The 14,479-nt window shown below is 39.1% G+C and overlaps 4 protein-coding genes across 7 annotated transcripts in view; 1 reads left to right on the top strand and 3 right to left on the bottom strand.

The window, feature by feature from the left end:
• Positions 1 to 1,076: 1,076 nt before the first annotated feature.
• On the top strand, positions 1,077 to 2,703 carry LOC111793795 (transcription factor TCP20-like). Its single transcript, XM_023675839.1, has 3 exons — positions 1,077 to 2,221; positions 2,320 to 2,419; positions 2,505 to 2,703. The coding sequence occupies exons 1-3, from the start codon at positions 1,329 to 1,331 to the stop codon at positions 2,508 to 2,510; spliced, it is 999 nt and encodes a 332-aa protein (XP_023531607.1). The 5' UTR covers positions 1,077 to 1,328; the 3' UTR covers positions 2,511 to 2,703.
• Positions 2,704 to 3,871: 1,168 nt separating this feature from the next.
• On the bottom strand, positions 3,872 to 6,646 carry LOC111793794 (cation/H(+) antiporter 15-like). The gene is made up of 3 exons (XM_023675838.1): positions 6,255 to 6,646; positions 5,187 to 6,176; positions 3,872 to 5,094 (listed from the first exon to the last, which is right to left on the bottom strand). The coding sequence occupies exons 1-3, from the start codon at positions 6,483 to 6,485 to the stop codon at positions 3,949 to 3,951; spliced, it is 2,367 nt and encodes a 788-aa protein (XP_023531606.1). The 5' UTR covers positions 6,486 to 6,646; the 3' UTR covers positions 3,872 to 3,948.
• Positions 6,647 to 8,503: 1,857 nt separating this feature from the next.
• LOC111793792 (cation/H(+) antiporter 15-like) lies at positions 8,504 to 12,152 on the bottom strand. Of its 3 annotated transcripts, none has more exons than XM_023675836.1 (4): positions 12,035 to 12,152; positions 11,631 to 11,917; positions 9,869 to 10,864; positions 8,504 to 9,783 (listed from the first exon to the last, which is right to left on the bottom strand). In XM_023675836.1, the coding sequence occupies exons 2-4, from the start codon at positions 11,886 to 11,888 to the stop codon at positions 8,560 to 8,562; spliced, it is 2,478 nt and encodes an 825-aa protein (XP_023531604.1). In that variant the 5' UTR covers positions 11,889 to 11,917; positions 12,035 to 12,152; the 3' UTR covers positions 8,504 to 8,559. The 3 variants fall into 3 exon arrangements, with proteins under 3 accessions (XP_023531604.1, XP_023531605.1, XP_023531603.1); XM_023675837.1 differs by lacking the exon at positions 12,035 to 12,152 and having other exon boundaries at positions 11,631 to 11,714; positions 11,801 to 11,891; XM_023675835.1 differs by having other exon boundaries at positions 11,631 to 12,152.
• Positions 12,153 to 12,896: 744 nt separating this feature from the next.
• Positions 12,897 to 14,479, bottom strand: part of LOC111793791 (60S ribosomal protein L7a-1) — a 2,965-nt gene continuing 1,382 nt past the window's right edge. For both annotated transcript variants that reach the window (XM_023675834.1, XM_023675833.1), the window contains exons 3-7: positions 14,237 to 14,438; positions 13,696 to 13,865; positions 13,467 to 13,595; positions 13,293 to 13,385; positions 12,897 to 13,203 (exon numbers count right to left, since the gene is read on the bottom strand). In XM_023675834.1, the coding sequence (XP_023531602.1) occupies positions 13,072 to 13,203; positions 13,293 to 13,385; positions 13,467 to 13,595; positions 13,696 to 13,865; positions 14,237 to 14,438 (726 nt within the window). In that variant the 3' untranslated portion in view covers positions 12,897 to 13,071. The remainder of the gene's footprint in view (positions 13,204 to 13,292; positions 13,386 to 13,466; positions 13,596 to 13,695; positions 13,866 to 14,236; positions 14,439 to 14,479) is intronic.

Raw genomic sequence — 14,479 nt, 5'->3', positions numbered from 1 at the left:
TAGTTATCGTTTGACTCGGTATTCTCGACGAAACCTATATATACACTCACATAAGGTGGGGAAGGAAGACCCATGAAAGCAACTCTTCTCTCATAGGACGAACGAAAACTATCATTGTCGTTTGACTCAATATTCTCTACGAGACCTATATATAAACTCACATAATGTGAGAAGGGAAGGCACATGAAAGCAACTTTTCTTCTCTCACAAGACGAATGAAAACTATAGTTGTCGTTCAACTCAGTATTCTCGACGAAACCTATATATACAATCACATAAGGTAGAAAAGGAAGACCCATGAAAGCAACTCTTCTTCTCTCACAAGACGAACGAAAACTATAGTTGTCGTTCAACTCAGTATTCTCGACGAAACCTATATATACAATCACATAAGGTAGAAAAGGAAGACCCATGAAAGCAACTCTTCTTCTCTCACAAGACGAACGAAAACTATAGTTGTCGTTCAACTCAGTATTCTCGACGAAACCTATATATACAATCACATAAGGTAGAAAAGGAAGACCCATGAAAGCAACTCTTCTTCTCTCACAAGACGAACGAAAACTATAGTTGTCGTTCGACTCAGTATTCTCAACAAAACCTATATATACACTCACATAAGGTAGAAAGGAAAGACTCATGAAAGCAACTCTTCTTCTCTCACAAGACGAACGAAAACTATAGTCATTCGACTCAGTATTCTCAACAAAACCTATATATATACACTCACATAAGATAGAAAGGGAAGACCCATGAAAGCAACTCTTCTTCTCTCGCAAGACGAACGAAAACGATAGTCATCGTTCAACTCAGTATTCTCAACAAAATCTATATATACACTTACATAAGCAGGGGAAGGAAGACCCATGAAAGCAACTCTTCAAACAAAATCTCTAATTATAACCGACCTGATATTCTCAACGAAACCTATATATACACTCGCATAAGACAGACAGGGAAGGTCCGTGAAACCAACGAGAACGACTAGAAAAATGCCCTAAAGATAAGGGCTGAAGATGCAAGTGAGTGAGTGAGTGAGTGAGTGAATGAATGAAGGTGAAAAAAAAAATGTTTTGGGAGTTAAAGTTGCTTTCACATTTGGTCAAAAGCCCAAAACAGTAAGAAAAGTGGTAAGAAAGGACAGATCAGAGGGAACCCAGAAAGCAAAAAAGAAAAGAAAACAGAGATCAAAGGCAATTTTGACAAATGGGACTTCAATATCTCTTTCATTTCATTCCAAAAACACTATTTTTTTTTTGTGGTTCGACTCAGTTTTTGTATAAAATAATTCATTCTTTTTGTGCCCTTCTTCTTCCTCTTCTTCTTCCATGGATCCTAAAACTTCATCATCAACAACAAAGCAGCCCCAAGAACTTGTACCAAACTTTTTGAACTTTCCACAAGAACACCAACAAGAACAATCAATCATGGGGGAAAACAAACCACCGGAAATCAAAGAAGAAGGTAAGAAACAATTAGCTCCAAAACGAAGCTCCAACAAAGACCGTCACACAAAAGTGGAAGGACGTGGTCGAAGAATCCGTATGCCGGCACTATGTGCGGCGAGGATTTTTCAATTAACGAGGGAATTGGGTCATAAATCCGACGGAGAAACCATCCAGTGGTTGCTACAGCAAGCGGAGCCATCGATAATCGCCGCCACTGGAACTGGAACGATCCCAGCTTCTGCTTTAGCAGCAGTGGCGGGTTCCGTTTCGCAACAAGGGGTTTCTCTCTCCGCCGGTTTACAACAAAAATTGGAGGAATTAGGCGGTGGCGGGTCCAGTAGGGCCAGTTGGGGGAATTTGGGGAGACCCCATTTGGCTGCTGCTGCTGCCGCCGCCGCCGCAGCCGCCACAGCCACAGCGGTTTGGCCCTCCTCTGTCAGTGGGTTTGGGTTTCAGTCATCAACTACAGCTGGTGTTGCTCAATCAGCCACTAATTTAGCTAATGAAACTTCAAATTACTTTCATAAACTTGGTTTCCCAGCCTTTGACTTACCCCCCACCAACATGGGTCCTATGAGTTTCACCTCCATTTTAGGTGCCAACACTCAACAGCTACCTGGTTTAGAGCTTGGATTGAGCCAAGATCCCCATATTGGGGCTATCAATCCACAAGCATTGAACCAGTTTTACCAACAAATGGGCCAAGCTAGAGTTCATCACCATCATCAACAACACCAGCAACCTCCTGCTAAAGATGATTCACAAGATTCAGGGTAGAAAATTGAAGAACAAGGACTCTTTTTTTTTCACTTTTTTTCCTTTCAATTTCCTTTTTTCTAAATGGGTTTGTATTGTATTGTATAATTTCAAGAGAGAGAGAGAGAAAGAGAGAGAGAGAGAGAGATCTTTACCTGGTTTGCACCTCCTCCCCCTGTGAATGGCAATCTTTCAAGCTCTTCTTCACATGCCAGGTTCTTTCTTGATTCTTAGAAAGCTTTTGGAAGGTTTTAATGGTTAAGAACATTGAGGTTTTTGATATCTTTTTGCCTTTTGCAGGTGTGATTATCTGCAACTTAGAGCAGCTTGGCTTGAGCTTAACTTCATTTTTCTGTTTGTTTCTCTATTCAAAAGGCGTGTTGATCATGTAAGGCAATTTTACTTCTTTTCTAGTTCTTGATGGAATGATGAACAATTTGTTTGTGAATTTTAAGGTATAATTTTTTCTTGTCCCCAAGTTTTCAATCTCTCTGCATAATCAAAGAAGCTATTTAGTTTGTTCTTTGCATTTGGTCTCTTACCAATAACATACGAGTTCTGAATCTCAAACTGCTTATTTTACTCCTTGCTAAGAGAACTTAATGTTGAAGGAGCGGTTTAGGACGTTCACTTGCCGATGGTTGTCGGGGTCAGGTCTAGTGTCTGCTTTTCGTTAATTCGAAAGGCATTCCCTAGCTTAACATTATTACATTGAAACAGGTATTAGAGGTCTAATTGAAGCGTGTAATTCTATCCGCACTTTCGTCGTTTTGGTATCTTAAATTCTGCTAATTCATTGCTCGGATTCTCTGGTATTTGCTTAATCTGCTCGTTTCATGAGCTTATTATAGTATAAGGTCGAGTTTTCCCCATGGGGTATCTTATTTGGTTCTACGAAACTCATGAACTTTCCCTTTGTAGCGTTCGAGTTCTTGGACTATTGTTTACAAGAATCCATTAGAACAAGAACTTTGGAGATGTTTCTAACCTATTATATGCATGTTTTTATGAGCTTACTTCTCTGTTAGTCTCATCATTTGACATGTATTACCTTCATTCTTCGTTCTTCTCGTATACGCATCTATATTCACATACGCTTAAATCAGCTAAAGATACAACATGGTCTGTTAGCACAGCTAAGCTTATCATTCTATAAGATCAGTACGTCTGCTAAACGATCAACGCGAGTTCCTCGACGAATGCTTCCTTAAAAGGAAGTCTGATGTTTATGAATTTGGGTGGTGAAGTTATTTATCATTCTATCAGGCTCTACAGGGAAAGATCCAAAGCCAGAACAGGGACTGTCCTTTTGTGCTGTTCTGTTTTAATGAAATTTTGTATTGTTTCAAGTGTTTGTTATTGTTTAAAGCTTAATTTTTCATCATCTGTTCTGTTTAGGTTGACATCCTTGTTGTCAAGCATGCAATGAATCTAGCATGCGTGGAAATTACAACTATGGGCGGGATTGAGCGTTCAGATCTAAAAGACATCTAAAAGACACAGTAGATGTTCTTAACCGTTGAGCTATGTTTATGTTAACGATCATTCTAGTCTAAGTTCACTAATGGTTTCTTTTCATTCTCAAGTCATCATGATAGAACAAAGACGAACAAAGATGAAGAACGCTAATATAAGTATATTAACAAAAGAAATTAGGACAAAATGCAAAAATTTACAAAGAGAGAAGGGAATCAAAACTCTTATGAGCTGACCTTGAATGGGCAACTCTTTAAGCATCCAAGTGTTATCTTTTTGATGTTTCTGGGTCTTCATTAACCACTTTTCTGTGTTGTTGCACAACAACGATGGTGGCATTGCCTATAAAATCTGAAGAAGCCAATACCTCTCCAAGTGACCCAAGCTCTGTCTGCTCGTTCCAAAGCAACAAGCCTTGAACGAGCGGGGAGCGTGGGCTATGTCGTCTTCCAACCATTATGAGATCGAAATTATTCTCCAGTGAACGGAGTATGGCGACTGTACCAGTGCAATCCTTTGCCACCTCTTCTAGATACCGCACTCTATGGTTGTTCTCCATGAGTCTGTGATACTTGCTCACTGCCTCATTGTTGAGCTTCATCTCCTTACCGCCATCGCTTGGAGAATTTGTGTCCTCCAACAAGCGAATCAATGTCACGTTTACATATGGGTGTCCAATCATTCTTGTCCCAATGAAGATTGCCTCACGGTCGTCTGGCCCGCCTATGAAGACGATAGCTATTTGAAAAGAATAAAGATTGGTAGAAATAGACCTCGAGATCTTTACGATTCCACGTTCAACAATGAGAGCGACCGAACAGGGTGCCTTGTCAAGGATATGTTGGTTAAGCATTTTCATTTTGTATTTAGACAACGACATCATGCCATTGGAATGAAATCTCTTGTGGAAAGGAATAAGAATCAAGGAAGTTCTTTTGTCGAGCGCGAGCGAACAAACGTCTTCGTACATAGTTGTTGAAGGTGATACTGCAGTGAAGGGATGAATTGTAACAACATCACTGTTGCTCTGTCCAAAGTAATTGAAGGCATTAACAATACTCTCAGAGGCATAAGACCTTGAAGAAGTCCTCAACTTTGTGATCCTATGGTGAATAAGTTGTGGGTTAGCACGACCAAGAAGCACGACAAGATGAAGCATATACACAATAAGATGGTTTCGATGCATTGGCTTCAAGGCCTCGAGTATGTTAATAGCACTCGGAACATCGTCTTGGTCGTGAATGCAAACTAATACACTAAGATCAAACTCGGGTCTCAAGTGCATTACTGTTCTTTTCTTCTCAACTACAAATCTTCTCGAAGGATCAAAGAGATATCTTAGAATAGGAGTGATAACTGCAGCCACAAGCATAACGCATAGGCACATAACTACAAATGTTTCTTCATCCAACACCTGCATGGATTTAAGAAACAAAACTAAAGTAAGTTTATGAGAACGATTCGATGCAATTCAACAACGATGATCAAAGAAACACAAATTCCTACCTTGTCCTTCGTCATTAACTTAAAGATTCCGATCTCGAGAGCTCCTTGACTATTCAAGATAAGGCCGAGCGCTACACCGTCTCTCGTAGGTAATTTGTAGTATATCGACATCATTAAAGCACCCAAAAACTTCCCAAATGCAGCCACAATGATAATGAATGATATGCATAAGAAATTCAAGAGCTTGATGGTATGGATACTGAAAATCAATCCTATTTTGGCAAAGAAGATAGGCATCAAAACCCATGAGGCGATGATATCAAGCTTCTCCACCATTGCTGATCCAATGGGAGGCCCTGGAGGTATTGTAATCCCAAGCAAAATAGGACCAAAATAGATATGCATACCAGAAGCCTGGCTACAGAAGGCCACAACCAATACTCCTAAAAACAGTGTAATAACAAAGCTCTCCTTCAATGGCTGCCCCACTGGACTGTTCTTTGTCATCCACAAAATCACAGGCTGAAAACTCAAAATGATAACAGCTAGAACTATGAAACCATAAACTGTGGACAAGGCATGAAGCCTGACCTTACGTTCATTAGCCAACAACATGCCTATCTTTTGAAAGAACAAGCCGAAACAATTGGAACTCATTGAAGATGCCAAAGCAATTTTCCCAAACTTTGAGTTTATCAAATGAAGCTCATTAAGAAGAGAAGCAACCATGGCAAAGTGGATAAAACACTCTGCATTACCAACCACAAAAAGGGTTTTGATTGTGTCTAAATCAACAGTGTTCACAAGGGTTACAGTGTACAAATTGGAGAGAATCGTAGGCAAAATCACAGAACAAACCCCAATTCCAAAGGCTCTTTTGTCAATGTTCTTGATAATCGACATATCCGTTTGAACACCAATAAGAAAGAAGTAAAAAACCTGTCCAAGCGCAGAAATCGCATCCAGAAATATGAGTCCCCTGATAGGGAAAATTGTTTCTCTGAATTTCTCCAAGAATCCCGCGCCAAAATAACCTAAAACTAAGCCACTCTGATCAAGAACAACAAGAACAAGAACAAAAATCAATATCCATTCGTATTAAAGGGTTGAAGAAATCAGAGGAGTTACCAAAATTTGTGATACGATGAGCGGTTGAGCAAGGCGTTTGAGAAGCTGAAACAAGAAGATGATCGTTCCAGAACAGATTCCTAGCTGTAAAAGAAGAAGAGGAACTGAGAATTCCAAAGGGTTTTCTCCGATGAAGACGCTGTTGGAATGGATTCGATCGACATGAACACAGATTGAAGAAAAGTTGTTGAAAATGGAATTGTCGCCTGGTTCCATCACAATGGAACCCATTTTCGAACGTGGGATTCGAACTTGAGACTTTGTTCAGATATGGAGGTGGAAGAGGATCACAGAGGGGAGATGGGTGATGAAGGAGAGGGCAATGAGTTTAATGGCGTTCAAATGCTAAAACGGCCATTGATGAATGAATCTCTTCTGTATTGAAAATTCAAATTTGGAAGAAATTCATATTGGAATGTCCTGGTTTACAACCCAATGCCTAAAAATGTATTGGTGTTCTTATCACCTGATAGATCATAACATCGACCCGACTACCTTTTTTCGGTTTGGTTTGGGTTGAGTTGAGTTTTTGAAAAATCGAAAATTTGATTCGGTTCATGGGTTTGAATTTTTTTTAGTCGGGTCAACCCTCAAGGTTTTCAAACGCTTCTATTCCACACTTTTATAAATAATATTTTGTTCACCCGATTGGGGACCTAATGCCCTCGTTGGCACATCGCTCGGTGTTTGGTTACATTTTTGTAAGGAATGTTTTGTTCTCCTCTGCAACCGATGTGCGATCTCACAATCCACCCCGTTAGGGGCATAGCGTCCTTGTTGGCATACGCCCGGTGTCTGGCTATACCTTGATCTCACAATCCACCCCCTTAGGGGCAGAGCGTCCTTACTGGGCACACCACCTGGTGTCTAGCTCTGATACCATTTTGTAATGGCTCATATCTACTGCTAGTATATATTGTCCGCTCCGGTTGCACCATTGTCAGCCTCACGATTTTAAAATGTATAGATTTCCACATTTTATAAGAAATGTTTCGTTATCCGTCATCACATGTGTTATCCCATATTCTAGGCACTAACCTAAGTATCTCAAAATTTTAAGTTTATAGGTTAACTTGGTACAGTTAAGACACGTTTTAAGCCTAATTCAATTGTTCTAGAGGTAAATAATGAACTCAACTCAACTATTAAATATTTAAGTTTAATTGGTTCCAATTGTTCCCGCCATTAATTCAAATTTTTGTTTTAACAAAAAAAATATATATATTAATAGGTAAAATATATTTTTATTTATTTTAAACATGGATTTAAAATTGAAAAATAACATTCCAAATATCAAAACTTTTTTTTTTTTTAAGAGTTAATAAATAATTAAAAAAAATTAATAATAAGTTGAACGATTAATTTGACTCAAACTAATTTTAGGCAAACCTATTTCATTTATTTGAACCAAATCGAACCCGGTCCATATACATTAACCCAACCCAAGGTACACGAGCGGATTGAGTTGATTTGGTTCTTCTCTGAATATCAATTCTTTTGAACATTTTTATCTTCAATCAAGAAATCAAATATAGAACCTCCAGCTCACATGTCGTGTAAACTTAGACAACGAGAAAGGTTTGGTAGCTCAAATAAGCAACCTATATATCATCAACTCGTCGTTTATTTGTTACATTATGCATCTTTTAAGTTTAGATACATAAATTGTAACCGTCCAAACCCACCGTTAATAGATATTATTCTTTTTGCGCTTTCACTTCTAGGTTTCACCTTAAAGTTTTAAAATGTGTTGCTGAGGAAAGGTTTCCACATCCTAAGGAATGTTTCGTTCCCCTCTCCAACTGATGTTGGAGTTCATAATTCACCCCCCTTGGAAGCCCAGCGTCCTTGTTGGCACACCGCCCAATGTCTGGCCAATCACTGGACAGTGCGAGACAATAGTCAAAATAGGACTATACCCTCTCCATAGTAGTAGACGCGTTTTAAAGCCTTGAGGGAAAACCTATAAGGAAAGTCCAAAAAGTACAATATCTACTAGCGCTGAGTTTGTGTTGATACAAATGGTATCAGAATTAGACACCGGACAATGTGCCAATAAGAACAGAACACTGACCCCAAGGGGAGTGGATGGTGAAATCTCACATTGGTTGGAGAGAGAAACGAAGCATTTCTTATAAGAGAGCGAAAAACCCTAGTAGACACATTTTGAAACTGTGAGGCTAACAGCGAGATACGTAATGAAACAAAGCAGACAATACCGGCTAGCGATGAACAAAAAAAAAACACAATTTAAAAAATTTCCCAAGTTGGTTCGCATTGAATGAAGAAAGTTAGTAAAGGAGGATCAAAACATGTATGGTTTGGTTTGGATGGGCAACTCTTTTGCTTCATCCTTTGCTAAATGCCTATCAATGGGAGTCACACTATCTTCATTGTTCTTATTTTGTTCTTCATTTGCTAGTTTTGTGTGTTGTTGCACAACCAAGATTATGGCATTCCCCATGAAATCTGAGGACGCCAACACCTCCCCGATCGCCCCGAGTTCTGTCTGCTCATTCCACAGCACCAAGCCTTCAACCAGCATCGGACAACAGCTATGTCGTCTTCCGACGATCACGAGATCGAAACTATTCCCCATCGAACGAAGTAACGAGACTGTTCCTGTGCCATCCATGACCACCTCTTCTATGCACATCACTCTACGGTTGTTTGTGGTAGCTTTTCGAAACTGGAGCACGGCCTCATTGTCAAGCCTCGTCTCTTTGACATCATCCCTCTCCACGTTCCCCTTCTTCAAGAGTCGAATCAGTGTCAAGTTGATATCGGGATGTCCAGCCATTCTTGCCCCGACGAACATTGCCTCACGGTCATCAGCTCCACCTAAAAACACCACAGCTACTTGAAAAGAATGCAAGTTAGTTGCAGTAGATCTTGACAGATTCAGAACTCCACGGTCAACGACAAGGCCGACCGAGCACGGCGCCTTGTCGAGGATCTCATTGTTGACCATTTTCATGTCGTAGTTGGACAATGAAATGACCCCATTAGAGTAAAACTTCTTGTGAAAAGGAATAAGAATCAACGAAACGGTTTTGTTGAGTGCGAGCGAATAAACATCGTCGTGCATGGTTGTAGAAGAAGTTATTGAAGTGAAAGGGAAAATCGCAACAGTTTGACGGTTGTTCCGTCCAAAGTATTTGAAGGCATTAACGATATGCTCGGAAGGGCACGACGTTGAAATCCTATCTTTCTTAAGATTGTGAGGAATGAGTTGCGAGTTAGCACGACCAAGAAGCTCGACAAGATGAAGCATATACACAATAAGATGGCTTCGTCTCGTCGGATTCAAGGCCTCGAGTAGGTTAATAGCATTCGGAACGTCTTCTTGGTCGTGAATACATATCAAAACACGAAGATCAGACCCGGGTTTCAAATCCATAACAGTTCTTCTCTTGTAAACAGTATATCTTCTCGTAGGATCAAACAGATATCTGATTATCGGAGTAATAACCGCAACCAAAACCATCAAGAAAATGCACATAACTGCAAAAGTTCCTCTATCAATCCTCTGCACAAGAACCAAAACGGAATGCAATGAGTTTGTTTCTAAGAACAAATCTTAGACAATCAATGAACAAAACAAAACACCTTACCCCTTCCTTCCTCATCAATTTAAACATACCGAGCTCGAAAGCTCCTTGACTAGCCATGACGAGACCGAGCGACACAGCGTCTCTCAGAGGCATTCTACAGTACACAACAGCAACAAGAAGCGCGCCGAGAAACTTCCCCAACGCACTAACATAGATAACAAACGACACGCCCAAGAAGTTCTTGAGCTTGATGCTATAAACATTGATAACCAAGCCAAGCTTAACAAAGAAAACAGGCATGAAAACCCAAGAGGTAATGAAATCAAGCCTTTCCACCAAGGCTGAGCCAATGGGAGGGCCTGGAGGTATTGAAACACCAAGAATAAGAGGGCCAAAATAGATATGCAAACCAAAGGCCTTGCTGCTAAAGGCAGTGATAAGAACACCTAAAAGCAAAGCAACCACAAAGCCCTCCTTTAATGGCTCCCCCGCCGGGTTATTCTTTATGATCCACGACGTCGCTAGTCGAACGATGAAAATGATCGTTCCTGATACCACTATGAAGGTAGAAAGTGATATCACGGAGTCGGCTACGGCCCCGTTTTGTGGAGCTACCAAAGTTCCTATCATTAGGAAACAAGCAGTCCAGATAGTAGAAACCATTGAAGATGTTAGAGCAATTCTACCAAACTCAGAGTTCATCAAATGAAGCTCAGAAAGAAGGGAAGCAACCATGGGGAAGTTAATGAAGGATTCAGCAGCAGAAACAATGAGTAAAGATTTTGCAGTTCTGGTGCCAACAGTGTTCATCAAGGCTGTTGAGTAAAGGGATGTAAGAATCAAAGGCAAAATCACAGAAAAAGTCCCAATTCCAAGGGATTTCTTGTCAATGTTCTTCATAATTGAGATATCCACTTGAACACCAACCAGAAAGAAGTAGAATATAGTGCCAAATGAAGTAACTACGTCGAGGAAAACAAATCCTCTGAGGGGGAAAATTGTGTCTCTAAATGTCTTCATGTGGCTCAAACCCGAACTACCGAGAACTAGGCCGCCCTGTTCAAATCACAAACCAATAAGATATCGAGATATACGAGAGGGAAAACTAACGGTGTTCTTCGTTTTTGAAAATTGAGCCTATTAAGAAAACGTTTGAATTCTTCACTCTGAAAACAAAAACTATATCGGATATAACATAAGAACTCATGGACTAAACTTAAGAAATCGTTTGAGTTCTTCGCTCCATAAACAAAAACTATATCAGATATAACGGGAGAATTCATGGACTAAACTTGTTGAATGCCTATTTTCTCTTTGATTCTCGACATGTGTTTCGACTTTCTTAAGAAATTGTTTGAATTCTTCCCTCCAAAAACAAAAACTATAACTATATCAGATATAACTCAAGAATTCATGGACTAAACTTGTTGAATGCCTATTTTCTATTCGATTCTCAACCTGAGTTTCATTTTTTGGAAGAAATCGTTTGAGTTCTTCACTCTGAAAACACAAACTATATCATATATAATTCAAGAATTCATGGAATAAACTAGTTGAATGCCTATTTATTTCATTTTTCTTACAAAATCATTTGAATTCTTAGCTCGAAAAACAAAAGCTATATCATATATAACCAGAGAATTCATGAACTAAACTTGTTGAATGTCTATTTCTGTTCGATTCTCGACATGGATTTCATTTTTCTTAAGAATTCGTTTGAATTCTTCGCTCCAAAAACAAAAAGTACATCAGATATAACCAAAATTCATGAACTAAACATGTAATTCAACGAAAACTTTCCAAGCAAGAAAAGAAAAGTTACCAAAATTTGAGAGACGATGAGAGGTTGGCCGAGGGGCTTGAGGAGCTGATGAAATAAGATGATAGTTCCAGCACAGATTCCAAACTGCAACAAAAGAAGAGGAACTGAGAATTCCAAGGGGTTTACGCCGGAGAAAACGCCGGTGGAATGAATCCGGTGGGCCGACGTACAGAGAGTCGTGAAGTTCATCGATGTCCGACTACCACTGCCGCCGACGAAGACGGCTAAATCGTCAGGCTCCATTAAAATCGAACTCATTTTCGAAGCTGGAAAGTGAGTGAAAATCCCTGAAGAAAGAACAGAATCAGAAGGAAAAATTATCTGAATAATCTCTGTAGGTTTGATTGAATTCCGGGAAGCTCGAGCTTAAAATATACTAACAATTACGCAACAAAATAACTTACTAACTGTTCAAAAAAAGAAAGAAAAAAAAACTGATAACCCAACGAAATATTGTTGAACAGAATTAGTTAGGATGGAAGAAATCAAAAGGGCAAGATGGGAATGGAAGCCATTGTTGAAGCTCGAGTTATATATATATATATATACATATATTGTGTTTATTGGCGCGTACCAGTAAAATAATTTAGTCCATTTTGAAATTAAATTGTTAATATTTCTAATATTAATATTTAAAAAAGATAATAATAAAATTTGAATTTTTAAAAATTATATTAGTATGTATGAAATATATTTGATTATTATAAGTATTTTTACAAATTTTTTAATAGAGATTATGTTAAAAATAAAAAAAAACTTCAAAATAAATAAATAAATAAAATAGATGAAAGGAATTGCTGTTCTATTCTAATTTTAGACCAACCAATGATATTGCAGTTGTTTCGAAATAGCCTAAGATATTGCAGTTTAATGCCCTAATATTGGACTCATCCTCAGTTTCCACAGATGGAGGGGCGAACTCACTCAGGCATTTAAAGGAAGGTAAATACTGAAACGAGTTTGAGCGGATCAAAGGAAGGGCAAATACTGGAACTAAGTTTGAGCAAATCATCCAGGCCTTCCTTCTTAGCATGAGTGATAAACAAAAATAAAAGAAGATTTCGGGACGAAGAACACTTATCCATCCACTCGGGATCCTCACAAACTCTCCACAAGGATGAAGACGAAGAAGGCTTCTCCATCCCCACGGGATTCCCAAAAAAACCAATCCTTGAAAATAAATGAATACTTTTATGGAGATGGAGAAATGAAATACGTGACAGGGTCGAAGAAGGCTTCCCCATCCCCATCCTATAGTCGAACATCTTTGTGTGAGGATTTGAGATCAAAAGTATTAACCATTAAAAGAGTCTGCAACAACAAAACTAGATCTGAAATCAGCAAATGAGTAGCAAATGAAGAAAAGTAAACAAAACTTCTAAATTCTCTCATGATGATGTTGAAGAAGCTATGACCCAAAAATAGTTGCCAACTCTCATCTCTAAGACATTCTTTGAGCAGCTTCTTTGGCGAGAAGCCTCTCCTTTGCTTTAGTTTTAGCCTGGGACTTGGAACCCATGATTCCACCACCCCATTTCTTCCTGTACTCGTCGTACTTGTCGTTGAAATTGGCCTAAATCAAACAACCGACGCGATATTAAAACTACGCCAATCAAATCGCAACGTTAGCTAAGAAGCGACGAAAAGGATTACGTAAATCACCTTAATAGCTTCGAGGATCCTGCTGAACTCCAACTTATCTTCGTTCTTCACGGTTGTCAAGCACAAAACTGATGCTGTCTTTTGATGGACAATCTGTTATAAGGGAAAAATTAAAAGCATTGGTACTTGCGATTCAAAAGAGTGGAACGTATCGCAAATAAACGGTCGTATTACCGCTCCCAATCGTGCTTTTCCCTTAACAATGCAGTATGGAATTTCCATCTTCCTGCAGAGGGCCGGGAGCCAAACAACGAGCTCAATTGGATCCACATCATGGGCGATCACCACCAACTGTGCCTTGTTCTGGAAAGGAAGTTCACATCATGAGTATATATGATTCCAGGCAGTATAACAGTTGGATAACGAAAATATTCAAATGTACGACGACCGAACAAAATAAAACCTGCTCAATGAGATAGGTGACATGGTTGAGACCGTATTTAACAACAATAGGTTTCTTGGCATCATGTGGCTTGCCTTCAGCCTCTTCCTGAGCTCTCTTAATAAGACGCTCCCTTTTCTGTGCCTTGTCCTCTGGCCTATACTTCAAAAGCATCTTGAACAGGTTTGTGGCTGTATACACATTACATATTGAACTTGATATCAATTCAAAGAACAGAGGTAAAGGAAACAGTATACATATAATCTAACCAAAACAAAATAAATGTTGACCAGACACAATTGTTGGAATCAGATGAGGAATTTTCTATTACATTTTTCCAATTGACCAAAGTGAGAAGCAAAAGTAATAAAAACCCATCAGTAAAAATGAAGGCACGGATCAATCAGCAATCTAGATTCAGAGACTGAAGTTTATGATCAGCAGTAATCAACTTTGAAAATATATTTGCAAGGTCAAACAAGAACCTCATTAATCCAATATGGTTAAAAGGCATACCTTAAAAGAACTAGACAACAATCACAACTAAAATCTAATAGTTTACCAAGATTTTTGTCAAGGGTTTTAGTGAACTGATTCAAAGCTGGTGGAACCTTCAACCTCTGCTTAAGAATCCTCTTCTTCCTCTGAATTTGAACAGCTTTTGGCCATTTGACAAACCTTGTCAAATCCCTCTTTGGTGGCAATGCACCACCAATTCCGAACTGCTTCGGCCGCTTCTCAAATAGTGGGTTCACCACCTTCTCCTGTTAACAACACACAACACTGTATTAAAAAAAAAAAAAAA

Source organism: Cucurbita pepo, chromosome LG04 (genome assembly GCF_002806865.2).
Source record: "Cucurbita pepo subsp. pepo cultivar mu-cu-16 chromosome LG04, ASM280686v2, whole genome shotgun sequence".
NCBI classification, from domain to species: domain Eukaryota; kingdom Viridiplantae; phylum Streptophyta; class Magnoliopsida; order Cucurbitales; family Cucurbitaceae; genus Cucurbita; species Cucurbita pepo.
Note: the sequence above shows the minus strand (reverse complement) of the source record. Positions and strands in the feature narration are given on the sequence as shown.